A 23377-nucleotide genomic window follows, 5' to 3' on the forward strand; every position below is an offset into this window, starting at 1 on the left:
CTACAAATGTACCACTGCATATTTCATATATACTAAAAATATTCACTTGCACTGATCCAAGTAATATTTCCATAACTCTGATTTTGGGTATCTGTATATATCAAAACAGAATTGTGAATCCTCTGTGCCTAATGTTGGCCTTGGAAAATAACCCTCCTTTCAGACTCATTGCTTAAATGCAAAATCAATATTTACATTTATGCAAGCAAATTTATACTATTATTTGGAGTTTTAAACTGCCCTTCTTACTGAATATAAAATGCCAAATAACATTTACTGGAAAGTACCGACATTTCCATCACAAATCCATCAGAATTATCCTGTATGGATCTTGAGAAATAGCATTGTAATTGTAAGGTAAAAAAAAAGTGGGTTTCCAAGCAAGCATAGTTTAAGCATGGACATATCTCCGTATCGAGATATGTGCATAAGATGAAAACCTGGAAACTTCCACATTGTTGTATGAAAGTAAATAGTATTTGGGGGAAGAATAAGTGTTCATATAATATAAACATTGAACAAATGTTTACTTTTTTGATGCATTAAATGGCAATTAAATTCAATTTCAAATGATCTTTCTCCCCAAGTTTGAATCTTTTGCTTGTAATATCACATTTGCCATAATGTTGCAGTTTGATTGAATAAGAATTACAATATAGGTAAAAAATACACACTTTTACTGTTATTAGAAGCCTTGTTATCATTTTCCTTTCATTCTCAATAAAAAGGAGAGGTTTTAAGTCATGCACTTCCTACAACCACAAAACATCCAAACGAAACATTATAAAACTTCTAAAGAAAGACTCAGTAGACTAAATCCTACTACTGGAACATATAATAATAATAATAATATAATGACAACACCAGGTACTTGGCTTTGAGAGGATAAAAAAAAGAATGAAAAGAAATGAAAAAGAAAAGAAAGAAAGAAAGAATCTGAATGAAAAAAGGAAAAAGAAAAATCTGATGTGCTGTAAGATATTAGTATTGTCATCTGTTAAGTGCTGTAATTCCTAGCTTATTTATAGAACTCATGGTCTGACTCATCCTTTTTAACATTGTTCTTATAAGCCTTTTCAAAGTCCTTAGCCAAGACTATGTATCTGTTCTCTCGTACAGCATGCATACCAGCCTCTTGGCAAATAGCATTTATGTCAGCACCAGAGATACGATCGGGACGAGCAACATAATCTTCAAGGTCCACATCCTCGCTCAAATTCATGCGACCAGTAATAGTGGAGAAGATGAGTCGCTTCTGCCTGCGGTCGGGCAATGGGAACTCAATCTTTCTGTCGAGACGTCCAGGGCGAAGGAGGGCAGGATCTAGGGTGTCTGCACGGTTAGTGGCCATAATAACCTGTTTATAGGAAAGAAATATTACAAGGCTGCTCATAATAAATGACAGAATCAGTAACACATCTTTAAATTTTTACAATTATTACTTTGAATTGACTGAAAGATGATGAATCTATTGTACCCAAACAGGGAGACACTTTTCAAGATTACATTACTTTAATCTTTATATTCTATTTATTGCTTTACTGACTATACTTATGCTGTATATTGAAGGAAGTTGTTACAGCAAAAATTCATGACAGAACTTTTGGGTACTAGTAAATTATATAAATAGATATGTCTATAAATCACACAAAAAAAACTTACTTTAACATTTGTAGTCTGGTCAAAGCCATCCATCTGATTGAGCAGCTCTAGAAGAATACGCTGAACCTCACGATCAGCACCAGTCTGCGCATCAAATCGTTTTGTTGCAATAGCATCAATTTCATCAATGAAAATAATAGCTGGTGCATTTTCTCTGGCTAATCGGAAAACATCTCTCACCATGCGGGGCCCTTCGCCTAGGTATTTCTGCACAAACTCTGAGCCCACAACGCGGATGAAAGAAGCTGTTGTATGATGTGCTACAGCCTTTGCAAGCATGGTCTTACCACATCCTGGTGGTCCAAACATAAGCACACCTCTGGGTGGGTCAATACCAATCTGCTTGTACAAGTCAAAGTGAGTCAGAGGCAATTCAACAGCCTCCCTAATCTCCTGCTTCTGCATGTCTAAGCCTCCAATGTCAGAGTAGGCGACATCTGGCTTTTCATCTGCTTGCAACATGGAAATTGAAGAATCAGCTTCTGGGGGAAGCACATCTACAAGGGCATTACTGTGCTTGTGAAGAGCCACAGAAGCAGAGGGTTTAAGCAGTTCACGATCTATAGTGGACAGAATGCGGACATAGTAATTTGACCCTGTTGTTGATCCCACAATTCCAGTATTCTGGTCAACTGCTTCTAGGAACTGGCCAATGACCAAGGGAACACTCTGAATCCGCTTAACCTGAAAGAGAAAAGATAACTTTAGCATCTTCCCTTATAAAACATGTCATCTAATGTAAATGCAAAAAAGTATTTTATACTTGTACATCAACAACTTTAACATAGTAACATTTAACAAAGATAGTAATACTGGTAATGTTTTTCTATGCAACATATAAACACACATTAATTGCAACTTATGAAGTAAATATGCAGGGCTGCACTTGCATATAGATAAGAGTTCTGTATGAAGATTAAATGCTTCTTCAATCTAGTTCAACCATACAAGAATCTAATTTACCTCTTCCTGAGCATGTCTGTACTCCTTCTTCAAGTTATGAAGTTCATCTTTAATGTAATCTTCCTGAACGCGCAAGTACTCCAAATTCTGAAGGAGTCGCTTGTATGTGTTGTAGTCATCTTTCGTGGTTTCATCACTGACAACAGTTAATCCTCCCAGAACAGGGACTTTGACATCCGCTGTCTCCTCCACCTGAAACAAGACACAAAAACTATTTTTAGAGCTATTCATCTTTTTTCTTTCCCTGAAATGTTTTTCATTTTCATAAAAACCGATGCAAAATGAACTGTAAAAGTTCTGTAAAATAAGGCTGGAGTTAAAGCATTATTAGTTATTTTGATAATACAATTTAAATATTTAATCTGATCCTATTTAAGAGCGCTCTCTTGACTGGGACTGTTTTCTGTTACTTACAATCTGAAAGTGAAATCAACAATTTAATTGAAAACATGCAAATAGAACTAGTCTTCTAGTGTGGAAATACAGAAAATGTATAGTACTGATAATGTAATACAAAAATTCAAAACAATACATATCTGTCTATACAACTAGTTCAGAAAATTATAAGTGATGGTTCTACTGGAAAAAAAAAAGAACAAAAGAAAAAAAAAAAAAAAAGAATATGCCTTAATGCTATGAAAGCATATTTGGGCTACAACCAGGAACATAAAATCACTATTGGTGGTTTTGTTTTAAAAGGAGAGGGGAAAAAAAAGTCCAAGAATAAGCTGACCTTTTGTCTTCTAAATCAATTTGGCTTAGCATATATTGTGACTAATTATCAAAAACAATTCTTTTGTGCTTCCATAGCGGCCCTCAATCCCTTTCAAAACCACAAAGGATCAATACTGGGTATAAAAAATTACTTCTGGAAAGAAATGATAGGAAGCAAGTCCATTGATCTGCACATGGAACAGTGCTATAATATCTGCAAAGGCCAAAAAGCCCTTAGTAAATATATTCTAGCAAGATAAAGCTTAGACTGGTTCCGTAACCCCATGTAGATGGATCGGAAACTGCTCTGCAAGTGGTTTTCTAGGAAATAAATGCAGGAATAAAATTAAAGCAATAAAAGCAATCCAGAAAATAGAAACAGATAAACCTGACAAAAAGAAATATGCAATGGTTTTCCCTCCGGGCCATGCGCTCAGTGTGCGCAGCCCATCTCAGTATCTGTGCGAAGTTTCATTGCTCTCTGGCAGCTGGTTTGCATATAACCTCAAACTCTAGAAACATGTGAAAGTTTGCAGACTACTGTAGCCATATGATCTGTCATATGAAGGATATTATTGTCTCATACTATAGTAAGAAGAAGAAGGTGGGGGGAGCCCCACAGTGTGGTATGCTTGTAGAAAAGCACTGTGTGTGTGTGTGTGTGGGTGGGTGGGTGGGGGCGGGGGGGGGGGGGGGGGGGGGGGGCATGATCCTGGTCTCCTTCCTGCACTGGTGGTTCCTCCAGCAGAGTGCACATCACCACCACCTCCGGAAAGGTGTGTCAACGACATTTGCACCTGCTGGGGATCCTCCTCAGGTTCATTCTGAGGAGGGTTCCGCCAGGAGCTGGGGTGGCTAAGAAACACAGACAACAAAACAAATATGCAATGTAAAACACATACGCAAACTTATATCACACACACACACACACACACACACACACACACACACACACACACACACACACACACACACACACACGCGCACGCGCGCATGCGCACACAGTTGCATGCACAGATTTCCACACACAGCCTTAAAAAACACATGCTAGCAAACACAAACAAGACGGAAAACACATGCACACCTATATATGCACAAATATAATTACCAATATACACACTTATGTACACGCAAAATAGTTCAAAAACATTCATTCATACAGCTGTATAGCAACACATGTACAGCCGACCCCAGAAGGACGGGCTAGAAATGGACCACGCTGGTACTCGTACCCATCTGTATGGGTCCGCACCTGGTATGTGCAGAGATGTGACCCATCAGTATGGTGTTAATTGACATTAATCCACCAGGAAGGTCTAAAAGCTCAATCTTGCGAGTTTCTATAAGGCAAAGGATCACTGATCATTACTAAACCATGTTATATCATGAAGTACTAAGACCAAGGCACTGCTTGATGTGTAGATTCAAAGACAAGGAATTGTGGGACTACCTCCACTTTGTGTAGACTAGTTTATACCTTACATTGTTGTTTTATGTGTTCTTTATGACCATTACATTAGCTTTTATCATCATCATCATCATCATCATTATTATTATTATTACTATTATTATTACTATTACTATTATTATTATTACTCAGCTCAGCATAATGCTGGATAAACACATCCATTTGAAACTCACGGTGGTAGGTGATGGATAACATAGAATCCTTAGATAAAACTTAATGATTTACCAGGTGACTTAAGAGATTAACATTATTTCTGCCACCCAGGAACAGTCATGCGACACTTTCGTATGACTCCATCCCCATTTATTATGGGTGGGGTAATGACGAGAGAGAGAGAGAGAGAGAGAGAGAGAGAGAGAGAGAGAGAGAGAGAGAGAGAGAGAGAGAGAGAGAGAGAGAGAGAGAGAGAGAGAGAGAGAGAGAGAGAGAGAGACATTTTAAAAATAATTTTTGCTTATACTTTGAGCATCTGAAGGCCACCAAAAGTGTAATTCAATGTATCTGAAAAAGTGTAGTATCTATAAGAATTCACATTGTGCTTACCAAATGTGTTCAAATGTTCTAAATATTATTACATAATTTATGTCAAATTATATATATCTAGCTATTAAAATTATTCTTTATGCATACCAGATATGAAAGGGTAAACTCGTAAATCATTTCAACTGTAATCATCATTGATTTATAAACTGATATTTTCATAACCATTAAAGAAGGAAGACACTGAAAAGAGGAGTTGACAGACAAAGGAAAAAGTAGGATGGAAGTTGCTAAGTGCATGCAGGTGTTCTGTTTATTTCAGTAATTTAAAAGCATTTAAATTCCAATTTCAAGATATTAATATATAATAATTATTGCTTCACCATGATGTATCAATAGTAAAATTATTACTTATGCCAAATAGTTTGACAGTAAAATGAGGTTTGTCAACTTCAAGTTTAATTCCTGAGAAAAGGTGTTACTGTCATGAGGGACTTTTGAAAGTATCATAAGTGAATACAATTAACACCTAAAAGTGCCTCACTACAATTTTCTGACAATGACAATGAGGCCCTTTGTCATGGCTTATAGATTCCTAGCAGATTATAGGTAGTTACACAGAGTCTGCGGGTCTCTGTCAGAGTGCAAAAGATGTATAGGCCATGAGTCTTTGTGGGTGTCTCGGTACCTTTTACGTTTGAGTAAATAATTTTATCCAACACTGCATTTCAAAACTCTTGATAACAAAACTTACATTTATTTACCAATTTTTATTATTATACCAGCAACATTTACTCAATTATTATGCAGGATATCAATAGAATACATCAATACAAGAATTTTCTTCTTTATACACATTTGGTACTAATATATATTATCAACACTATTAGATCTAAACTCCCCTTTCCCCGAGTTTTTCTAATTGTTACTGCATTTGCAACACACAAATTTCGTACAAGGGAGGGGGAAGTGGATGACAGGGTATGGGCTTGCAACGTACTGATAAAGTAGTAATGATATAATTTTCAACCAAAAATACCTAACCTAACCCAATCTAGCATATCCTAAACCAACCCCAGACCCATTTTGCTGTGTTCCCTAGTGGGGTGCATGTTATGGCTGACTTGGTCATGGCTCTGGGTGACTTGTTATTCACATCACGTTGGACTTGGATGCACTCTGGGCATTACATTTTATACTGTTCTTTATAAGGAACCCTCATGCCCACACCCTGAGGCATAGTGTGAGGGAGAATGGGATGTGTGATGCTAGGATTGGTTATGGTTTTCTATAAAGGCGGAATATAGCACACAAGTAATTCGCCTGCCATGCATGGAAGATGCCATGCATCAAAACATAACACTTTCTTGCTGATGGAGTAACCTTTATACTTGTTTACAAGATCGGTCTGTTTTTTGGCACTCTGCCAGTGTGACTGTGACCTGAGTAAGGGAAGTACCAAAGCAATGACCTGCATACAATCTTGTATTTTGTAAAAATGTGATTTGAGAACATGAGTGATTTTTAATGTTTTTTATCCTTTGATAAAAGCAAATTCAATCTTGTACACAGTGCACATACCTTCTTTATTGAAATGAACTCAAATGCATATAATTAGGCTACTATAGGTTTGATCTATTAACTAAAATGCATATCATGCATCTCTGAATATGCAAAAATATTAAAGTCATGTTTTGCATACATGTAGCATAAAAAAAATCATATTATTTTGTTAACGTGGCATGGTGAGTGCTATGCACTGGCCGCATCTGATAAAAGCCATGGAAGCAAGCCCAGTCAGCTGTGCATACTAACTGAAATGGAGTCCATTATCAACCCCATTTTCTGGGTTGATAGACATTTCTACCAAATGTGATTAATCTTTATGGATATACTAAGCTAGGGCAAACTGAAGATGATATTATTGTAGAGGACAAAAAGTCGAAGTCACTGGTACAAAAAATAATCTGCAGACAAACAGTAATGAAAAAAAATAAAGGAAAAAGATTGTGGGAAAAAACACTGACAGCGTCCACTCAGTGCTCCAGAGTTTCAGCTTGATCTTGTCATGTATACTGAGGTGAAGACAATGTTTGCTTGGGGGGGGGGGGGGTTGTAGCAGTGCCCTTTGTCAACCCTCCTCTTGGGAAGTGCCTGAAGGGCTCGACCAGTCACATGACCTTAGACTATTGAATGAATTTTATGATGTGAAGTCTGGCGAGTGCCTCCATACTGTAAAGAATTACCCCCAAATGCTTATAGAGAAAAAAATTCTTAGACTGATGCATTCTATCAAAATCTAGCATAAAGAAGGTAGGTGCACCTGTTGTAATAATTATCAATGACCCCCTGTGTTTAGCAATGACCTAGAAAATCAGTAAAAATAATATCAAGAAGTAAAATTATGTTATCTAAAGAATAGGTTTGTTTCACAAAGCCAAATGGTACAAAGTAAAAACTGCCTGTAATCATGCAAGACAATGGCCTCCATGCTAACACTTCAGCATTTTACAACATGGAACTTGGACTTCCCTGAAAATTTTATGAGCATAAGAAGACACATTTATGTTACTAAGAATGATACACCGTGATAAAGGGAAGTGAACACTACCATCTTATAGAGCATAAGAAACAGTGTTGTAACTAACACAGGTACAGCTGCTGCAGCCTCATAATAACCACAAAATGAGGAAAATATCCACCACGCCCTCACACATTTTCTGTACATTGACACCAAGTGCTAATAAAGGGGGGTTACAATGAATGGAAGGTAGAAAAGTTTAGGTCCGGATTTCGGGTTCGTGTGATACCCTGGTTTGGGACTTTGTCTCTGGAGGGTGCATCGCTCTCGGTAACAAATGCCAAAGACCCCATCTAAGCTCTAACTTGGCATAATATATGTGTAGGAGATTTGCTGGTTTTTGCTGGAACACGAAACACGAAAAACAGAGCATCGCTTGAGGAGGAGTCATTCTGAGTCATGACCTTTGCCAGCGCATTTGTTTTAACTTCATAACAAAAATGCAAGAACTGAAAGAGCAAGGAGTTTGAGGAATGGTGAGCAGAACTATTAAGTATCAGTACAATTATAATAGAGATGTAATGGTACAACAATGATCTATAAATCATGTGTATTCATCTATTTCTTAAATATCTATATTTATCTATCTATATATAAATATATATATATCTATCTATGTATATGTAAATCTGGATCCACCGCTAAATAAAGTAAAAATTTACGATAAACAAATTGAATACACAAAGAAAACAAAATCTACTCAACGAACTAATTACAACACAAAACAATACCCGTCTTCTCGTCATTTCACCAAAAAATCTCCAGCCGGAAGACACAACTAACTCTCAAAATACTTATAAAACAACCAACAGCCTAAACTCCAACCTTCTCCGTCGCCACAGTAATTCCGATTTCCTCCATGTCTCTTCTGACAATTCGGCTTCTCTTCGTACAAACCTTCGACTTCGAGGGTGAAAACACTCCAGCGTTCTCGTAGCGCGGCCGGATTCGCGGATTCATGAGTTCGCATTTCTTATAGGGAACTGCCAGGGAAAAGAATGGATGTTGTTAGGTAAATGGATGAACGGAACCAAGAATTAATGGGAAAATTAGTAGATGGTCAACGAGATTAGTATTTATATATTTATTATTTTTTATTTCGTATGTTCATATAAGGAGAAGATGGATTCAAAGGTTAACGTTTCGTGTGGTTAACTTTTAATTGAATAATTAAATAACTATAAATTAAAGAAATGCATCAAATGGATTAACGATCAAACAGATAAATCTATCGCTTGATTATAGAAAATGCCGGTGCCATTTTAATTTCTCAGAAAGCTGATTCACTATGTCACGCGCGGATTCATAATATACCATGACCTTCAAAAATATCGTGCAAAGAAAATGTAATATGAATTCACAAACACGTCATAAGGCCATCTACATTATAGAAAATATCCATAGATACGTTCCAATATGCACACATCAAGAGACAACAATGGAAAAATGTTGATTTTAACTTAAAAACGCGTGCGCATGACAAGTTTTATTCATGCACTTGTAAAGATATTCCCTTTTCATATACATATCACGCACATAACATCAAAATCACGAATACATTAGATGTTATATCACTCTAAACCGTATATACAGATCGGATGTTAAAGGGATGGACTGTGTACAAATGCTGATGTCATTATTACAGAACGAACAATGAGGTATTAGTAATAATGATAACTGTAAAAATGCCAATAGATCTGCGGACAAGCTTTTAGGTATTTTTTTTTTATATATATATAATAGTGATTTATATAATATTACTATTACTACTACTACTACTACTAATGATAATAATAATAAAAATGATAATATTAATGATAATTATAGTATTGATAATAATAGTAGGCGCTAATAATGATGATGATATTATAATAACAACAATAATGATAATAAAGGTGATGGTAACAATAATAACAGTAATAATGATAATGATGATGATCATGATAATAATGATAGCAATAATAATGATATTGATGATAAAATTGATGATATAATGATAATATTAATAGTAATAATAATAATAATAATAGTAAAAATAATAATAACAATAGTATTAATAATAATAGCAATAATAATAATAATAATAATAATAATAATAATAATAATAATAATAATAATAATAGTAATAATAACAATAATAGTAATAATAATAATAATAATAATAATAATAATAATAATAATAATGATAATGATAATAATAACAACAATAGTATAATAATAATAATAACATCAGTAATAATAATAATAATAATAATAATATTAATAATAATAATAATAATGATAATAATAATAATAATAATAATAATAATGATAATAATAATAATAATAATAATAATAGTGATAACGATAATATTCGTAACCATTATTGCTATTATTATCATTATTATTGTTATTATCATTTTTATTATTATTATTATCATTATTATCATTATTATTATTATTATTATCATTATTACTGTCATTATTATTATTATTATTATTATTATTATTATTATTATTATTATTATTATTATTATTATCATTATTATTATTATTATTATTATTATTATTATTATTACTATTAGTATTATCATTATTACTCCTACTTTTATCATTTTCGTCACAGTTATCATTCTATTTGTTAATATCATAATTAGTATCACTATTACCATTTTATTTATTATCATTGCTACTATCAATATCATTATTATTACCATCATTACCATCATCACCATTACTATTATTAGCATGACTATTATCATCGTTATCATTATCATTATCATTTATTAGTATTATCATGATCGTTATCGTCAATATCATTATCATAATCATGACCATTATTTTTACCGATGTTTTTATTATTTATGATTGTAGTCAACGGTTCTCAAAGTCTGATGTTATTCAAACAGAGATTTGTCAAATCTTTAGATGTAGATATAAAGAATTGAATAATAAGATATAAAATAAGGTAATTAATGTGTTTAATATAATAGATGAATTAAGGATGATAATAGACGTAGATTAAAGGTTAAAATAACCCAGTCAGCTGTTGTCAACACCGACAACCACCGTGCCTAAAACCACGTTCAAAGGTGAATGGAAGAATAAAAAAGTCAATATCTCGTGTAATGTTTATCATAGATTTGATTTTTATTGTCAACATTTAGATTGCAGTTCTGGTTGTCTCGTGGTAATGGGAGAATGCGAGACACATTTTAGTTTAGGAGAAATGTGTGATTTTAATGTCAGGCTTAGTTTTTCACGTTTTCACAGTATTTGTCTCCTTTTGGTATATTGATCAGTTACCTTATCTCTGTAAGCCGGAAATTTTAAATGATTTCAAACTGTTCATGCTGATTTGTTTAAGTAAACTGTAGTGAATCTTCCGATATGGGCAGAAGATATATTACAATAGGCCTATGCAGTTTATCGTGAAACCGTTGCTGCCTGTTCTGTAATCCAGTGAGATAAGAATCTAATGGTTTACGTTTTCTAGTGAGTTACGACTAAGAATCAAATGTAAATCATGATAATAGTAAAGTTAATAGGAAATTAATGAGTTTAGGATAAGAATCTTTTAAGAATCATAATAATAAAGTTGTGACCATGTTTAAGAATCCGTAATGCAATGTCTATTGCCTGTCTTTCTGGGAGTTCTGGTAGCATGTGCATACTATGGAATTCTTGAAGTCTGCTGTAATCACAGTACCGAATCAATCACTATAATGTCTAATGCAGGGAGCTGTTTCTCCTGTCGCTTCCCCAACCTCTGCCAAGGAAAACAAAGAATCCTCCACGTGTTCATGGCAGGAGAGAGCATTGGACAGACTTGGTATTGGACAGGGTGGTCGTAGGCTCTACCCTGCCATGGGTAGAGCGAGATTTCCACGCTGCACAAGTGCGACCTGTAAAACTAGTCAATAGACATTGTATCATGTTACTGTAAATATAGTCACAATGTAATAATAAATATAATCAAATAGTTTAGGTAAGGTTCTCATGGGGCAAAAGAAAGTCACATTCTTAAGGAGTTAACTGAGGATAATGGGAAATTCTTTAAGTTAGTTCAACCTATCCTTTGGAGCAAAATGAGCAGATCATATTTTATTGTGGCAAATAAAAAGAAGTGTGTGAGAATGAATTGTTCGACTTGATATATTATTAGGCCTAACCTAACCTTACTTCATCAGATATATTTTTGTGATGTGATATTAAAACCTAGACAACACCTCTTGCACTGTAATTTTTCATTTTTAAACAGCCCTTTCTTTGTGATTCCCAGTGAAATAATGCTCATTGTAACTCAAATTAGGTAGGTGAATCACTTAATTACATTTTCCCAGTGGTTACTTGAGTATATTATTGGTATTCTTTCAGAAGTATAGCAACATGGATGAGCGTGTGGAAAGAATAAAGAACAAGATCACTGCCTACCCTGATTTTCCTAAACCAGGCATTCTCTTCAGGTAGTATATTTTCTTGTGTTTTATCTGCATGTGTGTATTCTTGGTGTATTGGGATGGTTAGTATATTCCGTTAAGATGTGAGATGTTATTTTTAACATTGAAGTGTAATGTTGTACTATTATATTTTGGTTGATTATTTAAGATTTGGTTTTGTTTGTATAGTAGAAAATTATTTTGTTAAATTTATTTTGGCATTGTCCTTTTTTTCTTTTGGTTTATTAATTCTCTTAATATAATTCTATTATTAGTTATTGTATGTTCAAAGAGAGAGTGTTTCAAGACATTGACTCATCTTTAATTTAAATGAAAGGTGAACAGGGTGTTTTAACTAACTTGCTTGAATGAGTCAAGAGTCAAGAGCTATCTGTATCTCCATTACAATGAAACTGTGTCCTCATAATAAAGCAGTTATTCATCTTCATAACATGAGATCTTGCAAACATTTGCCAGGCCTGATGGATATATATATTCATTTAGGAGAACTAGATATTGGAACAATAGTCATTTTAAGTCACAGGTAACTAGTGTAATATCCAAATGAAATGGTAAACATCATTTAAAAAGTAAAAGTTTCAGTTCATACCATATTTTCAATATTTTCATTTGTTTATTGTATCTGCTTCTTTCAGAGACATCTTTTCAGTCCTCCAGACTCCTCCTGTATTCCATGATTTGATGACAGTTCTTGAAGAAAAGGTCAAGTCAGTCTGCCCTGACGTAGATATTATCATGGGCCTGGATTCAAGAGGGTTCTTGTTTGGTGCTCCGCTAGCTCTGTCCCTGAACAAGCCTTTCGTACCGGTGAGGAAGAGGGGGAAGTTGCCTGGAGAATTGAAGCAGATATCTTACACCCTGGAGTATGGAACGGTAAGGAATGAAGTACTGTCATGGCCTTTATTTGTTTTGTATTTTTCATTTTCAAATTCTATAAAATGCAGGTTTATCAGAGCATTGCTTAATATTTTTACATAATTGGGAGATTTGTCTTAATCCAGTGGTGTTGTGAAATTGCAAAGTCCACTTTTGTTTTTCTTCAAGAATTTTGTTTTTTTCATGTTATTGCTGAGTAAGGGACAAAATTTTCTGAGGGAATGATGTTGGGATGGGTGGAAAAGTCTTATTAACTAACAGAAAGATGCTCCCCTACTTGATATGTCCCAGATGTAACTTGTATTAAGAATCTGGGTGTTTATTACCCTCCACAACAAAATGGGCTCGAATGAGTAATCATACGGATTTTGGGTAATGGCATATACAGTTCTACAGAAATTTTCTTCTTGAAGTAAAGTTTAGAGATGTACTACTTGGCATATGTAAATCTTTTTGGGAATAATGATATTAAGAAATTGAGTTTGGAATATTATTAAAGCAATTATATTAAAGCTCCAAAGCAGTGTACTATTGAACATTTAGTAAAAATGCATGAAGCCTTTGTATTACTACTACTTTTATATGGTGAACATTTTTCATTCTGATTACCCTAATGGTTGGTCTGATTGAAAGGGCCTTTGTACATTTTCTTAAATCATTTTATGGTGGATGGTCATATACTATATAGCTAATGCTTATTGAATTCTTGGTTCTCTATTTATTTTTATGATATATGTATTGATACCCTGTGTCTCATTTTGTAATGACTTTGTTTTCAGGATGTCTTTGAGGCTCAGGCATCTAGCATAAAGGCAGGTCAGAAGGTGGTAATTATTGATGACCTTCTCGCAACAGGAGGTAAGCACCTTACCCATTAATGATTAGTGTATTTTGCAATAGTCCTTTAATAGTTTGAGTCATTTTCTAGTCATTCTTTCATCACCAAATATTGCTGTATGGTATATCAATTTGTCTTTTTGTTACTAAGTGAATTGGTGGCAACCTTACTCTCCTAAAATGTTATATGTTTGCCACTATCTGCTGTTTTGTATATTTTTGGCAACATATGTTTCCTTATATAAAAGAAACATTATTTTCTTTGTGCTGAATTATATTAGATAGATAAATACTGGGTACATTTTGTTCAGTCCATCTAAATCTTTGGCATTATCAAAGAAATCTTCTTCATATAAAATGAATTTGTTTTCATATACCTGCTGCTTGTATGACTTGCAGGGTTGTAAATAGGAAATAACTTTAATTATAGATTTTGGAACAAGATAGTTTCATGGTCTAATTAGAAAAAATGTCTGATTTCAGTCTATAATCTGTCTTGTTTTTTTCCACTAGTGTTAAAGTTTAGTTATAGTCACTGGAAGAAAATATGTGAAATTACAAAAGTAAATATTTTGATATTTAAATCTGGACAACACATATATATCTATATATTGTTAACATTGCTTCATATATTAACTTTATCACTTTGAATTGAAGTGTCAAGGAATGTAGAAGTTACAGAATAGGTCACAAATACTTTGTCAAATATTTTATGAAAGAACTGAAAGGACTTTATTTTGATTTACAGGTTCAATGAAAGCTGCCGCTGAATTAGTGAAGGAAATGGGGGGAGTTGTTGCACTGTGCCTTGTATGTATTGAACTTACAGATTTGAAGGGGAGAGACAGACTGAAAGATCCATGTGAGGCTATTGTGAAGTACTAAGGTTTTTCCAGAAATCCATATTAGAAAGTGCTGGGCTTGACTAAGAAGTTTTAAAGTTTTTAAAGTGCCAGCAAAGAACTGCTAAAGCTTTGATATTGATTATTATTTTGAGAAAATGTTGTACTAGGAAACTCGCATATATTGTAAAAGAAAGCCTCTTTACATATATATTTTTATTATGTATATCTATTAATTCCTTGTAGAAATGGCCATTTTCTTCCTGATTACAAAGTTACATATATATGCACCCCATCCTGATTACTTGAGTGTTTCCTTAGTTATTAACAGTCACCTTGTTATAGAACCTTTACAAATGTCGTGAGAGGTGCAGCAGAGCAACAGATCTGTAACAAAAGCTACTCTTTCTTTTGAAGTCTCAGGTGTCTGTTTTTAAAGACAAAGATTTTTTAAAAACTTTTGAACAAAACATGTACAACAACTGTTTATACATTACTTGTGATAAAAAGTAGCATAGGTTGTATATGAGTTCACATGGATTTGTTTGGATTTGTAACTTCAACTTTCACTTGACTGCTTGATGGAACAGTAAACAGAAATGGATTTAGTATAATGCAAAGCTTGATATGATGTTAATGCAAACCTTTATATAGTTCAGCTCCTTCATGCCAGTACCATCCAATATTATTATTATTATTGTTATTGATATTATTATTATTATTATTATTATTATTATTATTATTATTATTATTATTATTATTATTATTATTATTATTATTATTATTATTATTATTATTATTATAATTCTTATCAATGTCATAATTCCTTCTTCTTCTCCTTCTTCTTCTTCTTCTTCTTCATCTTCTTCTTCTTCTTCTTCTTCTTCTTCTTCTTCTTCTTCTTCTTCTTCTTCTTCTTCTTCTTCTTCTTCTTCTTCTTCTTCTTCTTCTTCTTCTTCCTCTTCCTCTTCCTCTTCCTCTTCCTCTTCCTCTTCTTCTTCTTCTTCTTCTTCTTCTTCTTCTTCTTCTTCTTCTTCTTCTTCTTCTTCTTCTTCTTCTTCTTCTTCTTCTTCTTCTTCTTCTTCTTCTTCTTCTTCTTCTTCTTCTTCTTCTTCTTCTTATTATTATTATTATTATTATTATTATTATTGTTATCATTGTTATTGTTATTATTATTATTGTTATTGTTATTGTTATTATTGTTATTGTTATTGTTATTTTTATTTTTTTTGTTATTGTTATTTTTATTTTTTTGTTATTGTTATTGTTATTGTTATTGTTATTTTTATTATTTTTGTTATTATTTTTGTTATTATTTTTGTTATCATTTTTGTTATTATTTTTATTATTTTTATTATTATTATTATTATTATTATTATTATTATTATTATTAATATTATTATTATTATTATTATTATTATTATTATTATTATTGTTATTATTGTTATTATTGTTATTATTATTATTATTATTATTATTATTATTATTATTATTATTATTATTTTTATAATTTTTATTATTGTTATTATTATTATTATTATTATTATTATTTAATATTTTTATTATTATTTAATATTATTATTATTATTATTATTATTATTATTATTATTATTATTATTATTATTATTATTATTATTATTATTATTATTTTTATTATTTTTATTATTTTTATTATTTTTATTATTATTATTATTATTATTATTATTATTATTATTATTATTATTATTATTATTATTATTATTATTTTATTATTTTTATTATTTTTATTATTATTATTATTATTATTATTATTTTTATTATTATTATTATTATTATTATTATTATTATTATTATTATTATTATTATTATTATTATTATTATTATTATTATTATTATTATTATTATTATTATTATTAGTATTATTATTATTATTATTATTATTGTTGTTGCTTTTGTCATGTCGTTAATGTTATCGTTATTATTGTCAGTGTCATTGTTATTATCAATTGTTATTGTTAGGTACTATGTTTATTATTGTCAGTTATTGTTATTATTGTGAGCCACAGTGGTTAGTTATTGTATACATGCACTTCTGCAGTCAGTGAGTTGAAAGATGAAGTTGTTATTCATTTCACAGATTTTGATGTCTGCTTCTGTGATTAAACAGACTGGGTTATGGTACTTAAAGTGAAATTTATCTGATGATATTCTCAATTCAGAGTGAATATAAAGTAATGAATATTAATGGCAAAGCATCTTGCAGTGTTCACAAAATGGCAGAAAAAATTAATAAGGTATTGTGAGGTGATAGTTTTGACATCCTCTTTGATTCATGTTCACATCTGACCTGAGGACTTCACTTTCATGTCTCACTTGAAGGTCATATCCATAAAGGACATAATTTTAGTGTTGGTCTTGAAGATTGAATCCATAAGGTATTTTGGAACTTATTTCATCTTACTTTTTCAGCCATTAATGTACATGTGAAACCTTGTACTTAAGAATATTTTCATAGAATTTTCTTAAAGAGAATAACTTATGGGTTTACCATACATGTGTTGATGCTACCATTTTAATGATTTTAAAGGATTTTGTTACTTGAGTTGACTTAAGGTTCAGGACTTGCATATTATTATAGACGATTATGGAGATTGATGAAAATTTTAACCATTGACAGTTGGTGGATTACTGAAAATTAATAACACATTTAGCTTGGTTATTTTTTTGTTTTTAAAATATTACATGATAGTATACTTATACATATTGTTAAATTATTTTTGTGTTTAAAAATTTTACATACTGGTATACTTAACCACATTGTTATATATTATTGATTATGGTTATCATAATGTATCTTAAATAGTGTCACAAACAATTTAGTTAATGTGGTGTATAAGTCATTTTGGGAGAAATTTCATAAAGCTAACAGTGATACATACATTCCAGATTGTTAGACTAAAATTGTTATTCTTATTTTTGAATTGAAGATGTATTTGTGCTCACATTGTTACTAGATACTTGTTTTTTATAAGCAGTTTCTTTTTGTCTTTAATCTTGTGTTTGGAAAAAAATACAGAAGTGGTTATTTTGGTGAGTTTTTTTTGTAATCCTACCGACTAACTGATTAATTTCTTGAAAGGCATGAGGTTAATTCTTATGAAAATATTTATTCATTGATTATTATTAACATCAGTACAATTATTATCCAGAATTTGTTGGAAATCATTCTAGGAATAATTATATGTGTGAGTGTGAGTGTGAGTGTGAGTGTGAGTGAGTGTGAGTGTGCGTGTGCGTGTGCGTGTGCGTGTGCGTGTGCGTGTGCGTGTGCGTGTGCGTGTGCGTGTGCGTGTGCGTGTGCGTGTGCGTGTGCGTGTGCGTGTGCGTGTGCGTGTGCGTGTGCGCGTGCGCTTGCGTGTGCACATGGGCGTGCGTGTGGGTGAGCATGTGCACATATGTATGTATGTATGTATGTATGTATGTATGTATGTAAATGTATGTAAATGTATGTAAATGTATGTATGTGTATGTATGTGTATGTATGTGTATGTATGTGTATGTATGTGTATGTATGTATATGTATGTATATGTATGTATATGTATGTATATGTATGTATATGTATGTATATGTATGTATATGTATGTATATGTATGTATATGTATGTATATGTATGTATATGTATGTATATGTATGTATATATATGTATATATATATGTATATGTATGTATTGTATGTATTGTATGTAAACCCCCCAATCCCTTGCCCGTTGTTGTCGTGGGGGGGCTTAGGAGACTGGGACCCAATGCTGGGGAACTCCCCAACCTTGGGACTCAGCCCTCGACTCAACAAATTTTGCATGGTTTTGTTTTCCCCCTCCTACTTTTTCCTTTCTGTCCTTTCACCAACCCCTTCTACTATCCACTTCCTAAGGTGTGAGAGCCGTGCTAAAAGGATGAAAGGCTGACTTTGTGCCAGTCCTGAACGGCCTGAGGGAGCCATGGGCACGGTATTCCCCTGCTTTAGTTGTCTAGCCCTTACCCCTCAAGCGACCCTGAGGGGTGGACCGTTTCTCTCCCCAACATACTCCAGGCTTAACATGGCCAACAATGAATAACCATTAACCATTAACCATACCATTATTAGAGGCAATGAGGCTTGCCTCTTCATCAAATAGCTCCACCAATTCAAACTCGCCCGATTCCCTGACCCCAGGCTCTCCTTTGACCACGGCTCTGAACACTACAACTAATACCCCCTCCTCAATGCCGACTAGTACAGTATCCACCCTAATCAACACCCCAGAAGACATTTCTACTCCCAACATGCTCAACTTCAACAACTATACCCCCACAACCTTCTTCATCAACTACCCCATCCTCCCTTATACTACCTTACAACCTTATTGTCCACCTCCCCATAACACTACCTCCCTCAACACTACTCCCTCTTCCACATGCCCCCGTCCTTCTACTACCCCCATCTCTACAAAATTCTTAAATGGGACCGATTTTTCGTGATCCCTCCCACAACTTCTCACACTTTCTGCTTTGACAACCTGTTTTCATTCCTCAAATGCATATACATCCTTCCCTTGAGCTAACCCCTATACATTACCTTACCCAACCTTAACCCATTTACTCGTCAATTTCTTTGCCCAACTTTGACAACTAATCACTAACTCAACCACCCTTCACTACCATTTACTATAGTGCTACATGACCTTAGATGTCTAGCACATTTATTTTACTTTTAACCATTAACCATTAACCATTAACCATTATATGTAATGTATGTAATGTATGTATGCCTGTATGCATGTGTGTATGCATGTGTGTATGCATGTGTGTATGCATGTGTATATACATGTGTGTGTGTGTGTGTGTGTGTGTGTGTGTGTGTGTGTGTGTGTGTGTGTATGTATGTATGTATGTATGTATGTATGTATGTATGTATGTATGTATGTATGTATGTATGTATGTATGTATGTATGTATGTATGTATGTATGTATGTATGTATGTATGTATGAATGTATGTTTGTATATTTACATGTATGTATGCATGTATGTATGTATGTATGTTTGATTGTATGTTTGTATGTATGCATGTATGCATTTATGTATGTATGTACATATTTGTTTTGTTTATATGTCGATATTCTTCAAGATTATCTCACTTGATAAAGGTATAGATTATGATTCATTGTACAGTGCATGACAGGGAAATATAATAGAGTAGGGATTTGTCAATAGCAAAAACATGGAAGAATACAAGCCTCTGGGTAGATTAGTCCAGCATGTCATCCATAGAAAATGTGTATTTTGTGGAAAAAAGAAAACGGAGCTTATAGGTAACTTGTATATTCTGTTGGGTCACGTAATCACGAATCATCCAAGTTCCAGCGCTTTGGTTCTTTGGAATTATCTGTTCTTCCTGTGCTTCGTTACATCAATCTCTTCTTTCGATTTTCTACCTCTAAAACCTTTTTCATCCTTTTTTTCTCGTTCATATATAGGCTCCTATCCTCCACTCTTCCTATATGATGCTCCCATCCAATTCCGACCTTCTTGCAAGCTCATTGGTGTTATTTTTGACTCCAAACTGTCTTGTCGAGATCATATCCTCTCTATTAAAGAAAAAAATCCATTTTACCCTAATCTTCTCCACCTTGATTATGTCGGTCATATATTTCTTCTGCCTCTGCCTTCCTTCTCACTCACTCTAACACAATCCAGCATTGTGGTCTTCATTTAGCCCTAGGCACCTTCCGATCTTCTCCGGTTGAGCCTACACACTGAATCAGGCCTACCATCCCTTTCTCGATGTCGCGCCTCCCTGTCTCCAAGAAGCTATGCACGTTTTCACCAGTTTTCTCTTCCCAAGCTAACTGTCCCTCATTCCCTTCTTCATATTTTCTCAACACGTTGACTTACCCCTTTCCCTGTTCGTATGGACGCTCTGCTTTCCCATTCACTCATACTCATGCTCCCATACTCATCTCCGATCCCTTCCTCTTTCTGCCCAGTCGTTCCCTCCCTGGCTAATGCCTTCCTCCTGTAATAAACTCTGTTTATTCAGATCCACCCAAATCAAACATCCCACCTTCTGCCCTCCTCACCATTCTCTTGCACATATCTCTCGTCACTCCTCCAGTACTCATGTCTCTACAGACGGCTCTAAGTCCACCTCGGGTACTGGTTTCGTTGTAGTCTTTCTTTCTCATACATGCAAATTTCCCCTTCCTCTTGAATAAAGCATCCTTGCAAAAGGACTATATGCTATCCTCTTTGCTTTACAACGCATGTCTTCCCTCTCTTCCTCATCCTTCACCATCTTCACTGACTCACACAGCTCAGTATCACTAATATATTCCATACACCTTACCAACCCCATAGTCCGTAAGATACAAGGCCAACTGTTTATCGCTCTACGCGACAAAAAGCAGCTAAGCTTTGATGGATACCCAGTCATGTCGGGAGATGCCTTGGCCCGACCCGCCGCCTTGTCTATAACCTAACAACCCCGCTTTTCACACATTCCAGCCACCGGCTACTTTCCCGTTGGCAACCTTTTTTTGTCAGGTCTGACCACCAATAAACTACAAACCAGAACAGACGCTGTGAAACTGCCCGTGCCCGTTTACGAACAGGTCGCACCCACCTCACGCATTCATACCTTATGTCACGTTCCAACCCATTTCAATTCTCCTCATGCAGTGTTCCTCTTTCAGCCCACATATCCTATTATCCTGCCCCTGCTTTGCCGAAGCCCGTACCCTCGCTTTTCCTTACTTGTCTTCTCTTCCCCGACCCCCCAACCTGCAGAACATCCTCACGGTTTCGCCTCCCTCAGACGCATAAATACTCTCCATTTGATCTAATCACCCTTTGTCCTTAACCTTTCCCCTTTCTATCAATCCCTATCCTACCCCAGTTACTCCACTTCTTTCAGTACCACACTATCTTATAATGTCATATGACCATTGAAATCTAAGAAATTTTGTTCTAATAAAGAACCACAATACTTTGCCATAATGCTATATGACTTTAGACATCTAGCACATTCATTTGTTTAACATTGCTGTGCCTCATTAAGAGATGTAAATTAACTATCTCTGAAAGTTATCTATTCTTGTTCTCATGCATTTGTCCTGCTCATTTTAGTATGTAACTTGGTGCATATGGAGAGTGCATTCTAAATTAAGTGTTTATATTTTGTATCTATATCCGTCCAGTACTACGGGATACGGGAGTTTTGGCTGACATGTAATTCAGTGAACTTTGTTGCTAGATTGCCATGAATGAATGTGATTGTTCTTCTTTGTGATAGGACACAACATTTGAGAAATAGATAACATTATCCTTCATCAATATGGCTCTAATCAAGTTACAGAAAAAAATCGAGTCTCATATTTTAGATAGATGTATAATCAGATTTGTGGATGCGAGATGGTTTGCAGTGTAAAAGTAACTTGACAATGCCATCTAATTTATCCAGCAACAGTATTATTTTTTTATTGTAGTGTTTGCCACACTAATTTCTGATGGAATGACTATAGGGATAAAAGGTTTAAGTAAAAATAAGCTGTTCCCTAGATCTTTTATTCTCAGCTGCATGGTACAACGTGGTATAGTATTAATACAGTGATATATTGTAATTATAGTGCAATACGATCATGGTATAGATGTCAATGTGTAGAATATTTCTGGTATAGTACTTAATGATATGATACGCTCATGATGTCCTGGTAAAATATGGATGAAACACTCCTTTCATAGAAAGGATTTTACTTTTTAAAGATTCATATTTCAAGGTGAAGAAAGAGTTAATAAAATATTTAATCATGTAGACTTTGAACATTTTTTTAACAATTTTTTTCGTACAAACAGTCGATTCAGCACCGTTCTAATTATATAAATTGTGTATTGGTTTGAGTAGTTTAAACACTGTGAACATCATAATTTTCAAGGGAGGAGAGGCGCCTATTGTGGAACACTGACACCCGAGCGCGACGCCGGGTTCCCGCGCGGCCGAAGATGCGTCGAGATTCGCGAGACGGCGTCGTGTGCAAGGCTCGGCACGCGCGTGGCGGCGGCGCGGGCATGCGTGCTGGCGCGTGTGTCCGCGGCGGTTGAGGTCTCTTTGTACCGGGAAGCGACGGAGAGTGCGGGGGGCGTCTCCCCTTCGCTCGGCCAATCAACCAGGGAAAAAATTTGGCTAGATCCACTGAGCTCGGAAATTATCGTATGGAAGTATGTTCATATATATACGCATACATATATACACGAATATATATATACATATATATATATATATATATATATATATATATATATACACACACACATATGTACATGGTTATATAAACATACTTATGAATGTATGTAAAAGCAAATAATGTATTGAATTCTTCATGTTGAAACATATCCACAATATTCAAGGTTCGCTTCTCAAAAATAATGTATCATCATGTACAGTTGTATTTACCTTAGCACGAGTTTACAAAATATGATAAAAATGTTGAATGCGTGAAAATT

General features: G+C 34.0%; 2 protein-coding genes across 5 annotated transcripts; one reads left to right on the plus strand and one right to left on the minus strand.

Annotated features, from left to right (window-relative positions):
- Positions 1–674: 674 nt before the first annotated feature.
- On the minus strand, positions 675–8852 carry LOC125047074 (26S proteasome regulatory subunit 6B-like). Its single transcript, XM_047645166.1, has 4 exons — positions 8694–8852; positions 2626–2817; positions 1663–2346; positions 675–1357 (listed from the first exon to the last, which is right to left on the minus strand). Exons 1-4 carry the CDS (start codon positions 8826–8828, stop codon positions 1019–1021), a joined length of 1350 nt encoding a protein of 449 aa, XP_047501122.1. The 5' UTR covers positions 8829–8852; the 3' UTR covers positions 675–1018.
- LOC125047075 (adenine phosphoribosyltransferase-like) lies at positions 8327–15648 on the plus strand. 4 transcript variants are annotated; one of them, XM_047645167.1, is made up of 5 exons: positions 8327–8344; positions 12225–12313; positions 12943–13180; positions 13963–14041; positions 14769–15648. In XM_047645167.1, exons 1-5 carry the CDS (start codon positions 8342–8344, stop codon positions 14903–14905), a joined length of 546 nt encoding a protein of 181 aa, XP_047501123.1. In that variant the 5' UTR covers positions 8327–8341; the 3' UTR covers positions 14906–15648. The 4 variants fall into 4 exon arrangements, with proteins under 4 accessions (XP_047501123.1, XP_047501124.1, XP_047501125.1 ...); XM_047645168.1 differs by lacking the exon at positions 8327–8344 and adding an exon at positions 10869–10939; XM_047645169.1 differs by lacking the exon at positions 8327–8344 and adding an exon at positions 10891–10939 and having other exon boundaries at positions 12228–12313.
- Positions 15649–23377: the final 7729 nt, after the last annotated feature.

The sequence above is a fragment of the Penaeus chinensis genome, chromosome 40, assembly GCF_019202785.1.
Source record: "Penaeus chinensis breed Huanghai No. 1 chromosome 40, ASM1920278v2, whole genome shotgun sequence".
NCBI lineage: Eukaryota > Metazoa > Arthropoda > Malacostraca > Decapoda > Penaeidae > Penaeus > Penaeus chinensis.